The 22,913-nt window shown below is 50.1% G+C and overlaps 1 protein-coding gene across 7 annotated transcripts in view; it reads left to right on the forward strand.

Moving 5' to 3' along the window:
- Nt5b (5' nucleotidase B) overlaps positions 1–22,913 on the forward strand; it is an 85,698-nt gene that overhangs the window by 40,894 nt on the left and 21,891 nt on the right. For 4 of the 7 annotated variants that reach the window (XM_077687800.1, XM_077687803.1, XM_077687801.1 and 1 more), the window contains 3 exons: positions 19,958–20,064; positions 20,126–20,199; positions 20,266–20,383. In XM_077687800.1, coding sequence (XP_077543926.1) covers positions 19,958–20,064; positions 20,126–20,199; positions 20,266–20,383 — 299 coding nt within the window. The other 3 variants (XM_077687802.1, XM_077687798.1, XM_077687799.1) reach the window with 3 other exon arrangements.

The following is a 22,913-nucleotide window of genomic DNA, read 5'->3' on the forward strand; positions in this document are numbered from 1 at the left end:
TGCGCGTAATAATTTAAAGCCACGTGACGTGCCTTTCCTTCCTTTTTTTTTTTTTTTTTTTTTTTCGTGCGTGGCCTACGCGTGGTCAGCTGCCGTTGCTCGCGCGCCGCCGGCAGATGATCGCGGAGGCCACGTTCCGGGTGAACACGTTTTGAAATGTTTGCGCGGCCTCTGCTCCTAGGATTGCAGCTTATGTTACAGGGCGGTTGAGTAATTTGATCCACCTTGGGGTCTTTAACGGGGTTCGAAATCTCGGCACATGGGCGTTCTCGTTTCTCGTCTAATTCGGAAAAACGGCCGCGAGAAACGCTGATCGCACCCGCACACTTGTGGTCAGCAGCAAACGGCTTAGCCACTGAGCAACTCCCGCGGGTCACACTTGTCAAGTATTTACAGTTTCCGGGTGTGGGAGCTTTTCGAACAAATTATGAAATGCAGCACGTTGGCAAACGTGGGGTGTGGGCTTTCGCCGTTGCGCAGTGGAGCCGTCTTGCTGCTTGATTGCTCCTTCCTATACGCCTCGAGCGCGGCCTGTAGGGGCGCCACTGAAATCCCCCTAGCGGCCCGTTTCGAAAGCAGGCGCGGGAGTCCCCGGCCCGCTCCGCCCTGTCGCCGTTGCTTTTGGGGTTCGTTCAAGACAGCGATTTACCGATTGTCCGCGTTCGAAATACGGAATAACGTGGAGCAGGCACTCTGTTTGGAAGCGTGGTGTGTTCACGAGAGTATAAACTTTTATCACGCGATCTTAGTGAGATCTATATGATCGCCGGGCGTGTGTCACAGTCCGGCGTCCCGAAGCCAGCATTTGCATGCAGCTGGTTGCAATTCCGCTGCCCTGAAATTTAGTGGCAGTGTCTCCGTAAGCAGTGTTTCCTCCGATGGTCATGTTGCGGCCATACACACTATGATTTCAATCAACTTTGTACACTTACAAAATCCAGCGGAGCACTCATACCTGCCAGCACGCAAGTTACGCCTGCCGATATCACATATCAGATATTGATCAGTACCATGAACAAGCCAATGCGGCATAAATTTCACAAACATTGTACCAAAGAAGTACGATGGATAATGCAAAATTACACTCCGGAGTCAGCACACGACGACAAATTTAATGCTGGGTCGTCTTGTCCCGAGGTCAGCGCTCGCAAAGATTCATCTGTTACATTTATCCTCCACGAGAAGCGCGAATATGGGCTTATAGAGTAATCCGCGTCCGTGACCAAACTCTTCTTCGAAACATCGTCATATGACACAGGGAGACTGCAGAATCTAGCATAAACCGAAATCAGAGACCCTTATCAGATACGACACTCTTCCAACGAGCCTGTGTGTGCGAGATTTCGGCGCAGGTTAAGGATCTCCAGGTGGTCAAAATTAATCCGGAGCCCTCCACTACGGCGTGCCTCACCGTCTCCGTTGCGTCGGCGCGTTAAACCCTGCAATCAATCAATCAACTCTTCCAACGAAACCTCGTATCGCTTGTGAACTGCCTACTCTGTATTCTTCAAAAAATGAATCCGCCGAGTGATCAGCCGTTCGTTGAAGGCGGAAAACAAACGAAAAGTGAACACGCAGCTTGTGGTGTGTGTGTGATTACTAAAACGTTCATTCGTTAATTTCGCTCCGCATTTGTAAACAACGATAGTTGAGCGTCCTCCTCCTCACCCCCCCCCCCCCCCGTGTCTAGCGAAATATCAGTGCATTTCGCATCTAGTCGGTCTGGTGAATACTACCTTGCTCAAACAAACGTCTTTAGCATTCCAGAAGCTGCACTCGGTTTTTTTTTTTATTCCCGTACGACTATTCTATTTATTCCTGACTTGCAGATCATTCATTTTCCCGTGGTTTCATTAACATATACCTTGGTTCTTACTATAAGGCATGGGTGGGCACATATCTGACAATGCACAGCCTTTGAGTGTACCTAACATTTTCGCGTGGCTTATATTCCCATAAAAGGCACAAGTTTTTGTCAGCTATTGGGTTATCACATTCCCGAAACATATTTTTCTACGACGTACATATTCGAAGCAAAGCCGCATTTGTTGACTGCGCTGCAAAACGAACCAACCTCTTACAGTGCCAATATCAGGTCTAAACGAGGCGACAATAAATAGAATTCACTTGTGCTGACGTGTTCGAAGGTGACAGCGGTGATATGCTGCTGCCGTCGCCGACGCCCGCAAGGGCGGCCAAGAAGCGCGAAATACCGCCTCCCCGGGTAGCTCTTGTTGGCGTTAGAGCGCTCTACCAAGACGCAGCTGTTTCTTTTAAGTGCCCTAAACGTGCAGTTAGCTTACAGACGTCACCATAACAAGTTGTTTAGTGCGCGAAAAGGCAAAGAGAAGTGAAAGAGAACCAAAACACTGCATGACCACCTATCAGCCACGCAGTGCTAATCCCGCAAACGCCGCGAAGAAGCGGCGGCAGGCGGAGCAGCGATCGCGAATCTCGAGGCGTATAAAGTCGCACCGAGGGAAGGGCAAAGTCGTTTCATATCGCCTGCAAGCTGCCGAGAATTACATTTCGTTTGGTCAGCCTTGCACTCTTTTCGCGCCACCGGCAGCAACATACCATTGCTAAATTGGTGCGCATTCCTTTCCCCTATTGCCACAAAGAGAGCGTTGGCAGTGTTTAAGTGGTTTGGAGGGGAATGTGCGCGAGAGGGACGATGTTAATGTTACGTGAAAGAAAAAAAAATCCCCGAATGGCGTTGCGCGCGCAGTATCAACAACGGATGGTCGAACCGTTTCGCCGTGAACCGGTAACCGCTTTCTTTTTTTCGTTTCATTTCCGGTTCTGGTTCAGCCTGCTCCAAAAAAAAAGCGGTTCATGTTCGGGTTCAGTTCCGGAAAAAATACTGGTTCGGTCCAGGTTTTCGTCCCGGTTCGGTGCCGGTTCGACACCCTATATATATATGATGATACGTCAAGATTTCGGCGCACGTTAACGCATCGCAGGTGGTCAAAATTAATCCGGAACACTCCACTGCGGCGCGCCTCAAGCACGGGTGCAGCATTCGGCGCGTTAAACCCCACACTCTGAATCTGATTCTGATTCCGCGTTGCGGCTTTGCCTCATTTTGATTACTGAATGAATTAAATGTATTTATGACCTCTGCAGGCAAGTGGCGATGTCTCCATCCCTAATAAATAAAAATCATTAGCAGAGTTTCTTTTTCCGTGAGTCGTTAGGATTGCCTACTGGAAGGAGTAGCAATACTGAGACAGAATACACACGTGCATTTGACAAGCCGATGATAAAAAAAAACTCTGCCAGAGAGGTCGCTGGATACTGCAGCCTTTTTTTTTTTTTTTTTTTCCAGGCTCAGAAAAGCACGCAAAGCATTTTAAGGCGAGGTGAACTTTCATTCCGTGAGCATAGGATATCCGTGACATTGGAAAATGATTGTTAGTAGGCAGTGCCAGTCGGTGCTTTTCTTTCTTTAAAAAAATACAGTAGAGTGGTTTCTTTGTATACATTTGAATGCATTTTGTGCGCGCATGGCGTTCACCAAGGCAAGTAAAAAATACGGATGACGCAATTTGCGCTGGTGGTTTCAGCGCGCTTGTCCTGCTGTCGTCAGAAATAAATAGAAAGTATGAATAAAAGCCGTGCACATCCGCGCCAGCAATGGTGCCGTTAGTTTTTTTTCCACAGTAGTTCAAAAGGTAGAGCCAAGTCCAAGAAACCTCAAATGATGTAGGTAACGGTACTCGGGCGATGACAATTTGGGGAGGGGGCAGGAGTCAGCATCGCCGGAGGAGTCAGCATAGGCGCCGTAGTCGGCGTCTATGGCTTAATTCTTGCACTCTCATGCCACTTTCGCCCTTGCATTGCCTGTAATTTTACCTCAAGAGCAATAATTTCCCTGTTGCAAAAAAAAAAATGCAAATGTGAAGAAGTTGCTGCCGCTGTTTCACGTCTCAGCACCTCTTGTGGCCGATTGGGCTTCTTTCTCGCGCTGTATGCGCTTCAGTATCGAAATGATGCTAATGGAAGTGAGTTTGAAGGGCAATGGACATCTGCGGGGAATTTCAGAAAAATCGAAGGAGCAATGTTTTTGTATGCATCTTAACTTGGTTTCGAACTTGTGTGCCCGTTGCTTTAATAAATAAAATATTCAAAGCAATTATTCGGACTTTCAAGGAGCATCCGTAGCTAAAATGTGAACGCTGGATGGAACCCCAATATTTATCATAATATTTACCCGCAAAGTTGGAAAAAAAATTGGGCTATGAACAAAATTTGACCTCTCATGAGCCATTCCACTGTTTTAAGATGGATGACCGGGGAAGCTTTTTAGCACAAGACATAAAGGTGACACATAATTTAGGTGAAGGAATGAGCAAATTTTATTTCTATTGAGCATTGACGGCATACATACACGTACGGCGTTCATAAGACGCATGCGTACACGCGCACATATTTATTTTGAGCCTAGTGAACTTGAAAATGGTGCCTATTGAAAACTTCTGTGCTCAAAATGAATGTTCAAGTGTTGATACGTATAGGCTTGAGGTCTAAGTCATGTTTTAATCTTGAGATTAATGCTTATTAACTGATACGTATCCAAGTGATGAGACGTATAAGCTTGCGGTACAAATCACGTTTTGAGCGGCATGCGACCTTGAGCGGTGACCACGTGCTAATTGCACACACATCGGGACGTTCGTTTTCCTATTTAAATTTTGTCGGTTTAAAGCTCCGAAGCTTTCACCTTGGAGGGCTCCGTATTAATTTTGACCACCTGGGGATAATCAACGTGCGCCGAAATCTCGACACGCTTTTAGCCTCTATCTGGAAATCAGACACCGCGGCCGGGGGTCGAACCCGCGTCGTTGGGCTCAGCAGCACAACGCCTTAGCCACTGCAGCACCGCGGCGGGTGGGGCGTTCGTTCTCCAGTGCCTCGCGCTTCAAGGACACGTGGAGCCTCGGGAGATTTTGTTCGCGACTTGAAAAATACGTGGAACCCTGGCCGTATAAGCGTCGCCTGAAAGTTGATTCGAGAAGCGCTGGAGCCGATCTGCCACCTCTCAGGCGTCCTGCTGCGCTTCCGGCAGTTGTGCGTTCGTACTCGTCTCACCTTTGGGGCGGGTATCGCCAGGGACGCGGTGGAAAGGCAACACTGCGCGCACCTTGCCATGTTCTCGCTGCTCCCATTTCCGGGCGGCGGAACTCGACTCTGCTCGTCCGCTTGTGGGAACGGACGGGCTTTCAGTCAATGCAAGGGTGTCTGCGAAGGCGTGAGCGTGCGAGCATTCAGGCGCGGACGTTCCCGCGCACGCTGGATGCCCGGATTGTTTTTGGGGAGATCGTCTTCGTCGCAGTACTGGCAGCACGTCAAACGTATACCTTGAGGCGGGAAAAAGTCACGCGATGCCTCGCAAGGACTCCGCAATAACAACGCACGCGTCGCTTAGTTGTGCAAGAGCTTGCGGGGTGTATCCTTTCCGTCCCTTGTGTTTCTGCTGCGCTGCATTTGTTCACTATGAATTACCAACTAGCCCAGTCTACAGCTTTACTAATAACGAAACCACCCAATGCGTCGCCAAAATATGTGCATCATCATCAGCAGCAGCAGCAGCCTACTCAGGTCCGCTGGCCTCTCCCATCGACCCCCAACCGCACCTGCCCGAAATAACTGCTTTAAAATTGGGTCCGCAACTTCGCAGTCCACAACTATTGGCTAAAATAACGATTAAAAACCTTGGAAAATACGGTTAATGTCAGCGAGCTCTGAGCGAAAAACCTCACTGGAAGCTGGTGTAGTCCGTGAGGACCTGCACACCGGTCGGTTCTTGATACATGATCAGAGGCTTCGTCGTCGACCGAAGTTCGTATTCACCTGGCGCCGGGTTTCCGCGATGGGCTGGGATCGCGGAGAGCGTTTCGCGGTCGATGAAGGGGTCCCTCGTTTCGTACCGTCGGGCAGAACCTCGTTGTCCCGCTGTTGCGTACCTCCTCCGGCTGACTCGAGGGGTAGCCGTTTCGCTGGGCGGCCGGTGCTCCACGCATGAGGGCAGAGGTAAAAGGCGCGACTCTCGTGACGGCGGTCGTTCCGAGCCCTCCTCAGGGTGCGTGCACCGAGGGCAGGGAACGGCCAGGAGGTCTGTCTACTCCCCTATCGAGTGGCGCAGGCACGTAGATACGCTGTGCGGGGCGGGAACACAAACCACAATCCGCGCTGCTCCCTGCCCCCCGGTCTCCCGTTGAATATGGGGCCGAAAGGAAAGCCGCAGTTTCCAGTCTCGACCCCCCCCCCCCCCCCAAAAAAAAAAAAACACAAATAACAAAAAACAAAAGTCAGGTTAACTGAAAACGGTGCTCAAAGGGTTAGCTCAGTGCAAGAATATTGGTCGTTACTCCGCACGATCAGAGTTGAACGACCTTTCGTTAACCCCCCATGTGGGCGAAAGGGCTCTGCCTCTCTGAGGAATCTTGGCCGAGTGCCTTTTCCTCTGCACGTCCCCCGACGACCCGAGCCTCCTCTGCGCCCCCGATCTGGATCGCTAGCTGTTTACTCGGCGGGGGATGGGGGACGCACAGTTCATATCCGTGTGCTGTACCTTTCTTGCTGCGCCAACGCGGGTATTTTGGCTACACGATCCTATTTGCCAGAAAGGGATGACCTCTTGTGCAGCACCCCTTTGTGGTTGGACTGTGTTTTCACAAACTTATATACTAGGCTGCTTTTTTCCTTTTACGAACAGGCGTGATTGATTATGTGCCGCTGACGTCTTTCTTGTATACCTAAGAGAGTATTGCGTTGGAAGTGACAGCGTGGGGCATTATAGGGCGGTAACGGGACCCTACTGACTCAGCTAAGTGCAAACTCTGAAAGATAAGGTGAGAAAATGGAAAGGGGCAAGCCAGTGGGTTTTTTAAAAGTGCACAACTTTTAATTATTTTTGGGCACGAAAATTCAACGTCGCAGAGTATTCCCAAACAAAAATGTTTGGGCATATAACTGGGGAAGGCGCAGTCAAAGCAATTTGTTCGGACGAATTCGTCAGTGCGGTGTCGGGGTTGCCCAGTCACACGTGAGGCAGCGCGTAAATTGATTTTTGTTTATTCGTGATCAGCGTGACCTCTTTTTGCATGCTGGGCTTCAAGCGCGGCTAGCGCGTGCGTTGCCCTAACTTTCTACAGCTTGGCCAGGCGACATTTACGAATACTTTAGGGAGATAATTATGTCCACCAAGTTTTAACTGCCCGCTTTTCTGTGCAACATTTCACCACTACAACGCGGAAAAAATTGTGTAAGGACGTCGGCGATGTTACCTTCTCAGTACCTCTGTACACGTTTCTGTATTCGCTATAGGCTCAGGACAAAGTGTCTTCATGTTTTTCTCTTTTAGGTTACACACAGAAACATTGTCTGTTAGTACATGAGGGCATGAAGGGAAGCAGTTCATGCTGTGCGGAGTTCAGTGTTTTAGTAGGTATCCGAGTACGTGTTTCTAAACTGCTGGGCAGCGGTCTTCCTTTGGGATTCCCTCCAGAAAACGATTCGTAGAGAGCTTCCACTAAACAGATGATGGCATATGCGGTTTTTATCTGTAGAAAACGAGAAAAGTGGTTCTTTTGATGTGGTGATGTTGATTGGCCGCCACAATATACGTACAGCGCTCGCGCATGGCCTGGCTCCACAACGATAAGCGCAGGAAGCCAAGGTGCCCGTTCCCCAGTGGCTCACGACAAAGACAGCCCACTATTGGCTCGGTTGCAGAAAAGTTGTGTTTTTTATTATTATTGATTATGTTGTGTTGAGTGGTGTGTGAGAAACAGGCAATTTAAAAAGCGAGCGAGCGAACGAGCGCGTGGCCGCCGCCCTCCGCAAAGCGTCGCCTCTGCAGGAGGCAGGAGCAGGGAGAGCGAGAGAGGTCGGAAATGTATCTCTCGAAGGCTGAATTAAGGATTCACTATTCCCAAAGGGGCCTGCGCCACCCAACGGGAAGTCTTCAGCCAGCTGCTCCACTACCTGGAGACGACCTATACCTCACCCGGAGTCCGGACTGACTGAGCCCCTTCTTTTATCCTTTTTTTTTTTTCTCTCTTTCTCCATCCTTTCACTTCCCCTGTATTCCTCTTCCTCACACTGGGTTGTATGGAGGTAAGCTCCCTGCCGAGCTCAATTACATCCCTGCTGCTCTTCCTTTCCTCTTCCTTTCCCCGAAACCGCAGCTACATAGGCTGAATGAAACAGCGAGAAGTTCTTGTTCGCGCTATAAAATTTGAAAGGTGATACTCAATACCTAAGATTTTTTTTTTTGTCCCCAACCGGTCGAGTATCGTAGTTTATACCTTACCCCGTTTGTTACGCTAGCCTGGCCTTAATCGCGATGTATAGAACCGCTCGGAATTGTTGGGCATCGAGTATCGTACTTTATACTCGCCCCTTTTGTCACACTATAGCCTCTTATTAGTATCGATATAGGAATACGTTTCGATTCGATGGTGGTTTATTTATCACAAAAAAAAACAACAACATACAAAGGGTATATACAGGAGGAGGTCCCGAAGTCAATGACTGCAGGGGGACCTCCTATTGTTGTAGGGCGTAGTGCTGAAGGTTCCTATGCCAGGTTTTTCTGTGTATATTGTGGTTTTTACACTCGTGTGTCTCTTACAAGCCCATGGCGTAATGTTAAAGGCCCGTTCACACCTGCGACGAAAGTGAGCGAAAGCGACGGGAATTCTGTCGCTTCGTCGCGGGACGATCGTTTTTGTCGAATGGTCAGGACCAATTTTTGTCGCCGCGCGACAAAACGATAGAATCCCAGTCGCTTTCGCTCGCTTTCGTCGCAAGTGTGAACGGGCCTTAAGGGCAATATTCGTCGCATGCCCTGTGGGGACGTACGGGTGCCCCTGTCCAAAACCATGACTTGTTGCAGCAAACCTGGGGACGCCAGGCCGCCCCGTTCGCAGCCAGTGGGGACGTTATGCCGCGGCACATACCCGCCGTCGAGGCCATAGGGAGTTTCGGTGAGGTGTTTCTGGCTAAACACAGCCAATGAGGACATTTTAGAACAGGTTCTGGCCACGTGGAGTTGGGGACGCCGCCAACCGGGCCAAGTAATGCGTCAGTGATGCACACACTTTAAAAATAAATTCGTACAGCCGTATATGGCCGCCGGGCCCCACCTCATTTTCAAGGCTAGCAAATGGGCTGGCTGCGTCCAACACAGTTTTATTGTCCATTTGAGCTTATTTAGTACCTTACCACAAGCTGTGCATTTTTTCTTCCTTCCGTTAACAGCATGTGCCGAAAGCAAAGTATTTGTTAGATTCATGCAGAGTCGGTAAACGTTCGGTGTTCGAAGCGGCCCATCCGAATGATCTACACACGCGCAGGCAACTGACCGCAGCAAACATCGGACTGAGCAGAGGAGTGTCGGCTGGTCGGCTGCGACGAGCGGGCGGGGGCCTCACTAAAACTAAACCGCAACCGAAACAACCGGGATCGACTTATGCGGCCCGCTTCGACAGCTTGTGCGCGTGACGTCACGCACCCACGTCTTAATTCATCTTTCACATGTTCGGTGGGTAGAGCTAGGGGGGATACAACGATTCTCTATGCTGGACGAGTGGTGAGACGAGTTATGAGTCTGGGGTGCGCCCCGAAAGAACGCGAAGGATCAGCGTCCCGTCCAACTTTCCGCTCCAGGATGAAGCGCGGTTCTGTTGAGGAGCGCACCAATCAAGCTGTGCAACGCGATCCAGCTCCGCTCTGGGCGCTTATTCCCATCAGTGTTGGAAATATACCACTGTCCCTGACAAGGAGCGATATGACGATCCTCGTTCCTTTCCATGACAGTGGTGCCCTCGATCGATTGCACTCAGAAGGCGATTTTTACCCTCTATGGCACTACCTGTAATCTACGGATAGAGGTTACCTTGCTTCTGCACTTTATAATGTCTCTTTAACGCAGAAAATGCCAAAAGCGTGAAAACAGGTACTGCGCCTCTTCGTATGCACTTTCCCGGACGCGTATTCCCGGACTGTCGCGTGGACAAGTGGAAGCTTTGCTTGAGCCCATGTTTTTCAAAGCAGGTTCTAAGCAGATTCACTAAGCAGGTTCTGTACTACAACTGCTAGTAAGATCCGTTTCAGTTCTGATTGATTGATCGCAGGGTTTAACGCGCCGACGCAACGCAGGCGATGGGGCGCGCCGTAGGGGAGGGCTCCGGATTCATTTTGACCACCTGGGGATCTTTAACGTGCGCCGAAACCTCGTACACACGGCCGTTTTTGCTTTTCGCCTCCATCAGAAAAGCGGCCGCCGCGGCCGAGAATCGAACCGACGTCCTCGTGCTCAGTAGCGCAATCCGTTTCAGTTCTGATTTTGGTCAAATATTTCGCATTGTGCAAGTACGTGTACGTTTTTATTGTTGGTGTGTATTTATATGCAACAACTAGCGGCAAATGTCGGATCATAGGCGCAACTGGCTGGCTGCGCGGCCCGCCCTGCAACCGGCCCCCAAGCTTGGGGAATCAAGCGGGTATTTTCTGCTCCTTCTCTTAAAAGGCAACACCGCCTCGGATTAAATGAATTTGAGGGCGGTTCCTCTCCACGGTGCGACGGGCTGTTTTTGGTCGCAGATACGAGAGGTATGTCAGAGATGAATTCCAGATTCGATTATTCGTTCCTAAGCAGACAAAGCGTCGTTTGTTGCCGAACAAAAGCCGAAAGATGAGGCCTTTCAGTTAAAACAAGAAGTATATATATCCTCCTTTAGTGTCCTTTAACCTCGCCAAGGGCCGTTTGGGAATCGCTGCCCCCGCGCGCTGCTCATGCGCTGATGATTCCACGGATTTCCGAATAGGAAACCCGACCCGTTCTCTTCTGAATGCATGTATACCAGGCGATGGCACTTAGCGCTGAGCTTTAGGAGATTAAAATTTAAGTGTATTGAGGAATGGCTTCGTTTACTCTCGTCTAAAAGCGGCGATTTACTTTAGGCAAATGTTACGCTTGCATGGCCGGCGAAAGGATCCAGCACTCGCCATACATTGCGCTGATATCGTTGCGCCGGCAGCTTTCAGTACAGATAATTCGTTCAACCCTTGCAACGGCCCTGTTATCTTATCTCGGCGTTGAAGGTCTGGGATAACGTTACACACTGGTGTCCCATTCCTCGCGGCCTGAATTTTGACCGTGAACCTGTTAAAGAAACACTGTAGGGCAACTGAACAGTCTCCGAAGGAATTCCCGGCGAGAGGAGGAGGCAACTACTGGGTTCTAACGGCCGGCGCAACGAGCCCCCCACGCAAGGCAAGCACTCTGCAGTGGCGTCGCCACGGGTCTACCCCGACGTATTGAGGTGCATATCTGGTTTGGAGATTTCCACAAACGGGGAGGGGGGGTTACCGCACCGAGCAACAGCTTGCTGTAATTATATCCGCCGGGCCATTGATAGAATTAACGCTTCACCACAACGACGGCGTAAGATGGTTGAACGTGAAGTGCGTAATTGAGATTAGCAGTTGTACGTGAATTATCCTGATTGAGACATCCGCGAGCTTGAGAGCTGTGGTATAATATTCAGACAAAGGTTTGCATTTGCATGTGCTCTGCATCCCAAACGTCGCGTCTATTGCTCATTCGCCTTCTACTGAACCACGTGGCAGAACAGAGTGGTACACTCAACATAGGCCCACAAATGTTGGTTAATCTGGAGCTGTCGTCCGCTATTGTCGTCCCTTGTAGTCCGGGTGGCGTATATTAGACATTCATTATATATTATTCTCAATATATAATATTGAGAATAATATAATATAATACACACCTTGCACTGAAGATAACTCTGGTGTGCTGGAGTAGACTTCGTGAAAATTGAAACGTTTCTATCGTACCCTCATTGGAAGGTAACGCTTGCCTCTAGTTGAGCTCACAGCCCCCCCCCCCCCCCCCCCCAAGAAAAAAAAAAAAAAAAAAGAAAGAAATAAAACACCGAGCCGAAGTGCTGACGTTCCTGGTCACGCACGTCCGCAGCGTGCTGGGCCGGGAGCGTTAGCAAGTGCGGACTAGGTGTTCTATAAAGATGAGCTTGCTCACTGGCTTCTGAAGCTGCGTGGTGGTGGTGGCAAGTTGTGTTTCACTTTCGGTGTCAGCTTGTTTGTTTGCGATCAGATGTCTCACCCATCTCACCGATCGTCGTGCGTAACGTAATAAGCTTTGTGCAAAGCTGCACATTAAGTGGGGAGCGGGATTCTTCAAACGAGTTTAAAATGGGCGCATTGCTGTCTCCGTTACGGTGCCCAGGTTTCATGTAACGAGACACCGGTCCGCACGCATCGGTCGGGGCCTCTGGAACAGAGCGCGACGCTCTTCCGTGGGGCGATTGTGTATGAATGAAGTCAGCTGGCGTCACGGCTCTCACCCTGCTTCCGCAACTGGCAGCGAGAAGGCCGTGAACGCGGTGGTGGTGTGGCGTCGACGTGCATGTTGTCCCCCTCCCCTCCCTCGGCCGCGCGGCGGGAGGCCCCATCGCGAGGGAGTCCCGAGGAGGTTCCCCTCGGCGGCGCGCTAGGACAGCCATTGGCCGCCGACGGCGGAAGCTGAGAGGGCGTCGTATATAAGGCCGGCCCGCGCGACGTCTCCGTGGTTTTTGCTCGTTTGACACCATGCGGACCACGGAATGCAAAGCGTCGCACGTCTTCTACGAGGACGTAAGTTGCACCTGGGGTGGATGACACGCGGGAAGTGGGTCACCCCCTCCCGCTCCACCCTCCCCATTGTTGCGCTCTGTTCCGCTGCCTGATTTTTTTTTTTTTTTCGCTTTCCTTTCGGAGCCGCTCGCCCCCCTCTCTGTGCTCGTCGAAGGAGCGTTCCTCCGAGACATCTCTTTTTTCGCGCCGACCTCGGAGGAGAGTGGGGGCGGGGGGCAGAAATGAGAGCGATGTTTGTCGGGACGGCATCACGCCACCGTGTCGTCTGCGCGATATGAGGCGGCCTTGACTGCTTGCGTCACGCGGAGTGTTGACGTGTTCGGGGGATCACCGGGACGCGCGATGCCGTTGGCCGATGCGGGAAGGCGCTGCGCGGCACTCCGGGCTAATTTCTTCCTTTCTTTTTCTCTCCTTTCCTGACCCGCCGCATTCAAACGTTTGTCGCAGCCGACGTCGTGCATACTTGTAGTGCGGCGCCGCCCCCGCGGCCTGTCATAGCGGCTGAATGATGCAATGCGCTCGGCTGGGCAGCGAGCGGAAAAGCTTGCTCGTATGTCCCGTTACGCGTGTCGCTTCATCGAACAGGATTGTGCAGACGGGTTGACGGCTCTCGGCGGTGTGCAATACAAGTTTGGCGCGTCGCCGTGTTCTGACACCGTGTTCTGACGCCGTGTTCAGGGTGCAATGCTGAAAGCTCTGATACTTGTGTAGCAGTTGATGGGTGTGCTGATAATGAAGCAGGAGTTGGTGATCACCAGTACTTACGATGCCAGATCGTGCGAGTGTTAGCATATTCCGCATCACTTCACTATTCATTGTTTCTTTAATGCGCACAATCCTGATGTTTGTAATGTTGTGTCCGTGAGCTATAAATCGCAATATGGCTTGACTTGGTGCTGGCTTATTTAAAATACTGTGAGAACAACTGCAATATGAACAGGGATATGGGTCCAATCATAAAAAAATACAAGTAAATTTCAACTTCGCTGTATATGTAGTTTGCATTTTAAAATGTTTCTGTAAGATGATTTTTTTTTTTTTTTTGCAATTAGATAAGTTAGAAGATATCAAAGTATATATGCAGCTAAATATTCTTTTTAGGAAAATTAGGGCAGAATGTTGTAAATTTAGCCCAGCAAGCTCACCTTTTGCAAATAGCTGGCGACTATCGCTCACGCGATCCACACCGCAAATACATATCACTAGGTCACATTACGCGAAGACACGCAGGAGTCTGGGCTGTTCAAAGTTCGCAGTTTTTACGTTTCCCCGTATACTTTACCCAGCTTGTCGCCACTTCTGCACGCCGTTGTTGCAATGGGCGTCCAGTAGACCGCGTAAATTGCCTGTTACATCCGCCGTGTGCACGCGTGAACTGATCCCAAGCCAGCCACCTCGCAGCCTGGGCGTAGCTTCGGTGCGTTAAAACCCGACTTCTCTTTGTGGTTGTTACTGCTGTAATTTTTATGGCTCGCCCTTGAACTGCCCCAGACATGATGATGATGGTGGTTTGGGTTTAATGGCGCAAAGACCCAGGCATCGCGCTTCAACCGTAACATGTCAACAGTGAACTCTAGGCTGTGCCAGAATGCGCGCCGCCAAGTATGTAGGGGACGTGCGCTGACTGCTGTCATGTGAGGAGCAAGCTTTGAAGCGGCTCACTTCTTACAGCCCGGCCTTGTCAGGTGTTTCCGCATAGAGGAAGGGGCCCGGCGTTTACCGGTGCGAGCAGTTGGGCCAATCTATTTCCAGGCTATTCGCTAGCTGTTCTCTGCCGTGGCGATGGCACCTCTTCAGCCACATCTTCCCCAGCGGCTAACAGCAGAAGCGAGGGGTATACCGCTGCTCTGTATAAATGTCGTTGTGTCCCTTCTCCTGAATGGGCGTATTCCGCAATGCTCAAGTCGCAAAGGTTTTCGTATACTGGGCTGCAGCATATCTGTCGCGCTATCCCTTTCAAACTTCGGCGTTCTCAATCCGATGTCCTCTTTGGGTGAGCTGTGTAGGCTTAGCTGTCTCGGCAAAATCACCAGTGAGCTGATTAGTGCGTTTCCAACCAATACATTGCGCCTACCCTATAGCAGAATAAACGCACACTGAAAGCAGCCGGACGGCACGGAAATGTTCGGCAGTTAGGAATTTTCTAACAGACAATCTAAACGTCACAAGCTAAACGTAATGCCCTTAATGCACCTTTCCTGCTTAAGTTTTCGATTGGTGGTGCAACGTTTGCACAGGACTACGCTTGCGGCGTTTGCTGCTCAGGGTTCGCCTTGCTGGCATTTTGCAGAACGTTGGGTGTCTTGTTAGTCGACCCGCCTCATCCGTGCTGGCCATCTCCGCCAGAAGGCTTCATATTTGAAGCTAGAGTCGATGCGTTCTCGTGGCTCAACTGCGTAGCACTGCTGAGATAAAGAGCGCGTGCTGTCATTGGCGCATTCCAGTCGCTGACGCGATGGACGGCTGTCCGAGCAAAAACAGCGCGTTGTTGAACCCTCAAAGGCAGCTGCCTGCTGGTCGCTGCACAGACCGCACAGTTGAAGAGCAGTTCACCTTAGCTGAACTTTCGCCTCGACCACTCTCCGCTGCCTCTGCCCAGGGGTGGTGACGGGTCTTCGTTGACGGCACATCAAGCGATAGGCGTGTGGAGCAGCGTAATAAGCAAAGAAAAATTGGCCTAGTGCTTGCTTCGCATCGAAAGACGATAGCGTTGCGGCTGTGCACGTAACGCACCCTCCTACCTCTCGTGCCCTTTCCCCGTGTTCTCCCTGCTCTGTCTCTCCGTTCTTGCTGTAAATATCTGTGACTCTGCAGTCTATACCTTTCCCGCCCTCCCCTTTTCCCCTCCAATCACCCCTCCTGCTTCGCTCCTCTGCCTCTCCTCACACTTTCCTTCTCTCATCTACATCCCCTTTCGCCAACCCGCTGTCACTCCTCCGATACACCTTTTCCCTCCACCAGTCTCACCTCCCTTTCCCCTTTATCTTCTCCTCCTAGCTGCTCTACTGCTCTTCCCCTCGCCATCTTTTATTGTCATTTCCTCCTCCCCTTTTCTCCCATCCTTCGCAGCATCACCACAGCGTCTGCACATCACATCACCACATATCACTCCTTCCTTCCCTCCTCCCCACCTCCTCCCCACATTAATTTACCCATTATGGCTCGTCCACCTCCACCGGTCAATTTCCCTCCCCGACCACACCCCTTCCGCTAAACTTTTCACCTTCTCCCTCCTTTCCCTCTTCCTTCTGCAACCTCATCTCGCTCCTCTAATCCCATTCGCATCACCAGTCCTCCCCTTACACTTTATTCCCTTCTGAGTCCTCTCGTCGTCGTCCCAGTCGCGCTACGCTTTTTCCTGTCCTCCTATCCCTTCCGCGACCTTACTCTCTTCCGCTACGCTTTCTCATCCTCTTCTCCCTCCTATCTTCTCTTCGCTGTTTATACCTTCCTTCCCTTCCGCTACACTCCTCTTCCCGTCTTCCTCCGCAAATCCCAGCACCAATGCCAATTCTACTTCCCCTCCTATCTCCCTCAACACTCCCCCTTCCACCTCATCATTCCCTTTTGAGCCCCATTCCCACTACTCTTTTCCCATCTTCGTACCCGTCTTCCTCCTCTGTATCCCACTTCCCGCTCTCTTTCCCTCCACTACACCCTTTTCGCTTCCACAAACACTCCCTCATCACGAAAAAGAAAACTGCGCATGAAACGAGGACACAAGAAAGGACTAGACACACGGGGTGCAGACTAGCTACTGATTTTTTATTTGAGTAAAAAACAAATCATGAAGGAAATGCAATCTACGCATGTGCGATAACCTAGGGCACATGATGAAGATAAAAAAAAAAACAACCAAAACCACAGTCAATAACCGAGCGCAACGCGGGGGAAGGGGGAGGGGGGGGGAGGAGGGCAAGTGACTTGGAACTGGGCGTGCGCAATTGTACATAACCAAAACAAGGCCAGGACCGAGGCAGTCCAAGTGTTTTAGTTTTATGCGCAGTTTTCTTTTTAGCATGTACCAACTAGCCCAAGTTTGTATTCTCCCCCATAAATTCCCAGTGGGTGAGTCACCCAGCAGTGTGTAGGATCACCAGTAACATTTCTGGCTTATTTGAGTGACAGGCAGACAGGGAGACCGCAACTATCGCGTTTAGGGACCTTAGGAACAAAGGCTTTGCTCGGGCAACGAAATGAAATTCACACCGGGTCACCGTCGTTCCATTTACGACTGCACATGCGCGCACCGGTGCTTTAGTGGAGCGAGACGGGGGGATAAAAACGTGTTTTAGCATTCCGCGAGGCCTTTTCGTGCCCACCTGTAGGCAGGCGGCCACTTCGGAAGCCTTGGAAAGCAAAAGTCCTGATTTATTTTAAGGACGTCGCCTACTCGAGTCAACCAAACGGCTTGCGAAGTCCGCGCGATTCCGATAGCTCAAATGATGGAACACTCCACGACAACCGCAGGAACAAAGTTTACCGTCTTTTTCGTGTTAGTTCTCGATATGGCAAACAAATTCTGCTAAGCAAGGTACGGTGCAACGCCTCGTGAGCATCGATTTATTTTAGCAGCAATGCGACGAAAAAAAAAATCTTTGCTATAGCTGTTGACCACGTATTACCACTCCCAGTCCTTTTTCTTAGCCACAAACGCCCTTACACAGCCACACTTTCTGCTCAATAGCGTAATCGGCTGGCTTTTAGGACAGTTTTCACCACGCTATTTCTGTCCAAAAGCTATTGCACAAACAAGTGTAGTTCTATTGGCGCGTCCCATTCCATCCCACCTTGGCTTGCGTCGGGAAGATCGGAGATGTGCGATAGTTTTGGTTACATTGCTTGTAGCAGTATCGCGAGAAATATGACTCGTCTTCAAGATCGGTGCGAGGGAAAGAAAGGGTATCATTGCCAGAATTTCTCAAGTACGACAGACAGGCGTTGTTGACAGTATGTTTTGACGACCAAGTTTAGTATGCTACATTTGGGTTTTTTTTTTTTTTTTTTCTCCCACGGCGCCATGTGCGGAGTTTGTGTTTAGATGTGCTCTTCAGGGTCGCTAGTTGGAGCTAGTGTCACTAAATAAGGTAACCTTGTCTAGTAAGGTAACTAGATAACATTATCTAGTGACACTAGTTGAAGCCTTCCATGCACCGTTTTTCGAACTAAATGTTTGATATCTTCCACGCACATTTTTTTTTTCCTAGGTAAAAGTTTGATAACAGCTAGCTTTGTTTTAAAGCAAGAAATGCACCTGTTCGACGTGACGTTCGATTAGAACCTCGGTAGCAGTGCAACGCTGAACTTCGTTGCACGCTTTGAATTAATGGAGCAGTCGGTAAACAACCGCACGATGGGTTTGTTATGAGCAGTAGCCCTGTTCACCACGCCAGATCGAGTATTTGGGAAGTTGTTAACGAAGTCCGTTCGTGTCCACCGTTCTTATTTTGTTCATCATTCCTTTCGCTGCTGTCACTTAAAATACGTTCCGCGTTATCCTTGGCAAGGAACAAGAATAACCAAGTAGGTTAAATGTGTTTTAATAGCGAATTTTCGCGTAATGGTATCACCTACAATTGAATCCGCCGTGGAAGCTGGCGGCCGTGACACCGCACTGTTCTACGGTGGCAAATAGCGAAGTGCCGGCCTACGGCAATCGCATGCGCACAACGGATCTCGACCGTCGTGCACGCGCGCAATCGCGCCGCGCGTGTATATACCGTACCGACACGCGAGCTGAAGTGCAAAAGTTCTCTGTGGACAGAACTGCGATTGAGACTGGCTTTCCCTGATGGACATAAAACTTCAATGTTGCACGGCTGATATATAAGTACGTAGTTTTTGTTTTTTGTTTTTTTTTCGTGATGTCGTCTTCAAGACTTTGCGGAGGTGTTGATCCCTCGACAGTCATGGCACGTACCCACCCAGGAAGATCGACCAGTGCTGAATAGTTATCGCAAATGAGACTGAATGACGATGACAACCAACCAAGAAAAAAAAAAAGAAAGATTATCGAATCGCGCGAAAGTATTTCTGCCAAGGTCAGATGCTCTATAGCAGGGTCCAGATTCTGGAGATTTCTTCCTTCTGTTTCAGAGACTTACCGACGGCTCGATCTGATAAGCGCGCACGTATAACCGCGTCGCTTCAGGGAACGTTCCGAATTGAAGGAGGGAATCTGCCTGGAATCTGGCCCACACCCCGTAAACTATATATAAAAAAAGAACGAAGTGAGAAAGCGATTAGCAGTGTGCCGCAGCGCGCACATCCAACGCCGGAGGGTCCAGCCCTGGTAAAACTTGCTGCGGCGGGAATGCGATCAGGATGCGGGCTGAACCCGAGTCGCAGCCGTTGTTCCAGCTGAGTGCTTGCTGGGAGCGCTGGCCGGCGGACCCTCCGAGGAGTGAGTTGAGCCAGATAAGCGGACTGTCGTAAGCGCAGGCCAGGCGAGCACGACGGCTATTGTGGCAATCCGCGCCTAGGGCCGTCGCGCAGCCCAAGCAGCTGATAGCGGCAGCCTTCCCGGAAGGAAAGCTGTCTCCCTTCTCCTTATCAGCGCCCTATGGCGGCGGCAGTGTCGGGGTGAGGGCGCTTTTTCTTCGCGCGGCCGTCGATATCTACGCAGATTTTCATCTGGCTGCTTCACTGCGTGCGGGCAATCGGGGTCGACGATGAATCCAGCGGCCAAGATGCCTCGCGTAAGCACGGCTCGCGCGCTTGCGAGGCGCGTTTGGACCTGCGATTTTACTAGGGCGCCAGAGGCCACCCGGGTGCGGGTGGTGGACGAAGTACGGTTGGCCAGCGCGAGCTTTTTTGACTCGTGGCGCGCCCGGGCGCGGGAGTGTTGTTGTCATGCTAGCTTGTGCGGACGACGGCGATAGCTTCTTTCGCAAGGATCGCCTCCGCGAAGCCTCCTTCATGGAGGCCAAGCGGCGCGCCGCACATGACGAGGTACGCTCGCGCGGCCGTGCCTGCCGTTCCCCGCGCGCAGGCGGCCGGCGTCTTATCGCGGGCCGCCGCCGGGCCCCGCAGGCAGCGGTGAAATTTCGCCCGCCCAAGGCTGCCCAGCCCGGCGGCTGGAGTCCTTCTGCGCGCTTTGTAGGCCGCGCGGGTTCCCTGCCTGTGCCGGCCTTGAGTGGACAGGTTTTGCGGTCGGCCAAAGGCATTGCACCGTGCCCGACCGTCCCCACGATGTGTCCATCCCTGTTCGGACGTCGTGCTGCCCATGCTGTGTCCTTGGCCGAGGAAGTGAACGTGGCGCGCTTTCCTTCCGCAGGTGCACAGGGCGTCGCAAACAATAACCGACGGCGTGCCGGCAGCAGCCATCGACGATGGCACCCAGCCAGGGGCCCCCAAGAAGTACTACCGCGCCCCGCTGCACAGGTAAAATTCGCCCTTCCCGGTTTCCGATCGCGCTAGTCAACGCCCGTGATGTGACTTTCAGGATCTTTGTCAACCGGAGCCTTCACCTTGACAAGATCAAGTTTTTTGGCTTTGACATGGACTACACCATTGCTCGTGAGTTGTGGAAAATATATTTGTCAGTACCACAGTTGTGACTGAATTTGGTGGGTTTGCTTCCAGAGTACAAGTCCCCAGACTATGAAGCCTTCCAGTTTCATCTTCTAGTTGACCAACTGCTTTCCATAGGCTACCCAGCAGAGCTCAAGCAGTTCCAGTACGACTCAACTTTTCCCATTAGGTGAGGCTTCTCTTTTTGTGCATGCACTTCCAAGTGTTGTACCTGTGACCGCATAGTGTCCACGGCTAGACACATTTCGTGTGCATAATGGCTGAAGACAAAAATTTCAGTAACTGGTTTAATGTCGTGCTGTTTGCATCCTTCTGGCCCTGATATTTATACATGTACTGCTCGTGTCTAATGCTTCCTGTTGGTCTCAGTGTAGCACTGTCTTGATCTCTTTGGGCGTATACCCAGGAGGTATACGCCCACCGTTTGCTGTGAGAGTAGCCTAGCGACGCCATGTGGGAGTTCCGCACATGTGCTTTGCACTGACAGCAAGATTATCTTCCATTGCCCCTGGATTTCTCCTTGCACATGTACAGAAGTTGCTCATTCTGTCACTACAATGGTCTGATCTTTTGTAATGCCATGTGCTTCCTGTGTTCACACCGAGATGAAAATAGTAAATCACCAGGAGTAACACAGGCAGTCTGCTAGGGTCCTAGGTTCTCTGCAGTGGCATTTGCGGAATTATCCCCATGAAAAGGATGTGTGCGAGTAAAATTCAGAAAAATATGGAATGACACTGTTATTACTCCACTAGCAGCAGTAGCAGTGTCAATTTTCAAAACCTCGTGGCGTTAGCATTATTGTCTGTGCAAAAGGGTGCAGGACAGAGTGGCAAGGACTGGTGGGAGGTAAGAGGAGGATGGGTAAAATGAATTTAGTTACTCATTCTTCACCACACCGGTAGTGCAGACCATCCGCATCAATTGAAACGATTGACCTCAGATTTTTTGCTGATCAAAGGGAACATATCACCCACCTTCATCTTATGATAAACCGAAATGGTTGCCTGCTTAGCTCAGATTCCAGGGTGGGCCTCTAGGCCTGCCTGTAGGTGGCTGCTGTTCGAGCAGTTTGGGGTTCACTCGACACTATGACCTGTTCATTTATTTTGAAGGAAACAGACGAGAACTCCACATATGAAATTACGGCTTATGTCAAATATCTCTAGGTGTTCTGCTACCTTGCACTCGTGGTAAAGATGTTGCTTCAGCCCCAGTTTATTTGATATTTCAGCCATGCTACTCCATGATATTCTCGGCTGGAAGTCTGTGCCACATGAAAGTAACCTCCTCAGCAGTGCTCCTCTGTAATATTTAGTTCATATAAATAAGCAGATCGGGACACGTATACTGGCATAATTAATTTGTACTAGGATGTGCACAGCAGAGCTCTTTATATTTGCTGCTAGTATTATAGTATATATTGCAGCTTGTGAAATAATTCACCGATAAGCTCTAGCATGGAATGGAATTCATTGTTTGAGCTGCACAAAACGGGGCACAGAGTGAAATTTCTGCATGGTGATGAATGTCCGGCATTCCATTTGCATTTACCAGCCAAGACGGCATAGGGGCTAAGGTATATATTGGTGCCAAGCATGAGCTTTAGGGTTCGAGCCTTGGCTGTGGAGGCTGGATTTCCATCAGGCAAGAACGGACGTGTGTTAGAAATTTCATTGCACATTGGAGCACAAGGTGTGGCCTTGCCATGTAGAGACCCAATTTAAACGAATTCTTTCTGCATTTTCATCAGGTGTTTCCATAATGGCGAAGTTTTTATGAACAGGGTTATGCAACATTACCTGTGTAAACAGAAAAGCCTTTTTATAGTGGGATTAATGATAGGCTTCTGGCAATGAAGGCAAAAAGAGGTGAATCTCAAGTGCAGTGAAAACGGTGAACCACCTTAAGAGAAAACATGGAGGAATTGCTTGACACAGACGCTTTCCAGCTCAAGCAGCACTCTTTGGGGTGTTGTGATTCACTGTAAAATGATTGTTCACAACATTGCGTTCAGAAACAAATGGGAAAAGGACTACCCACGATTGGCCACGTTAAATTGCACATGCCCACATCTTGAGCAGCTGTCTGTGGCTAAAACTGTACAGCGCTGTTACAATAGTACAGAACAGACGATGCGGGCAAAAAGAAAATTTGGAATTCATAGCTTCAGGTGCCATAAAAACAAATGTATAGTGCAGTGGAATGACGGTAATGCCATCTGAGCCTGCAGGGTAGGGATGCAGCTTCTGGTATTAAGTTGGAGGAAAAACTAAGAGCAGGCCTGATAAGCTCTGGTCTCACTTTGCTCTCATAATTAGTCTAGTCTGTATTTAGCAATGTACACTTTTCATCCACTCGGAACAAAAAAAAAAAGGTACGGTTGCATGGTAGCACCATCAGTGCAACCATGCAGCCGCAAGAAAGAAAATTATGCAAATTGTATGCTTGTGCTCCCTCCCACTGGGGAAATGCATGTTCACTACCTGCCTTTGTGAATGTGCATTCACAATGAACCCACACTATTTGAAAAGGGTTGCTGATGCTTTTATTAAGTTCAAGCAGTACCTTTTTATTTGCTAATATAGCTGTATTTATTAAAAATTGGCACGGGAATAATCTAATAAGAAATGACTCGAAACCTGATACTCGTATGTTTAAGTGGATATTGAAGATGCAAAATTGAAGCCATCTATTAA

This window comes from Haemaphysalis longicornis, unplaced genomic scaffold, assembly GCF_048455015.1.
Source record: "Haemaphysalis longicornis isolate Haplotype H1 unplaced genomic scaffold, Haemaphysalis longicornis Haplotype H1 scaffold_1, whole genome shotgun sequence".
NCBI lineage: Eukaryota > Metazoa > Arthropoda > Arachnida > Ixodida > Ixodidae > Haemaphysalis > Haemaphysalis longicornis.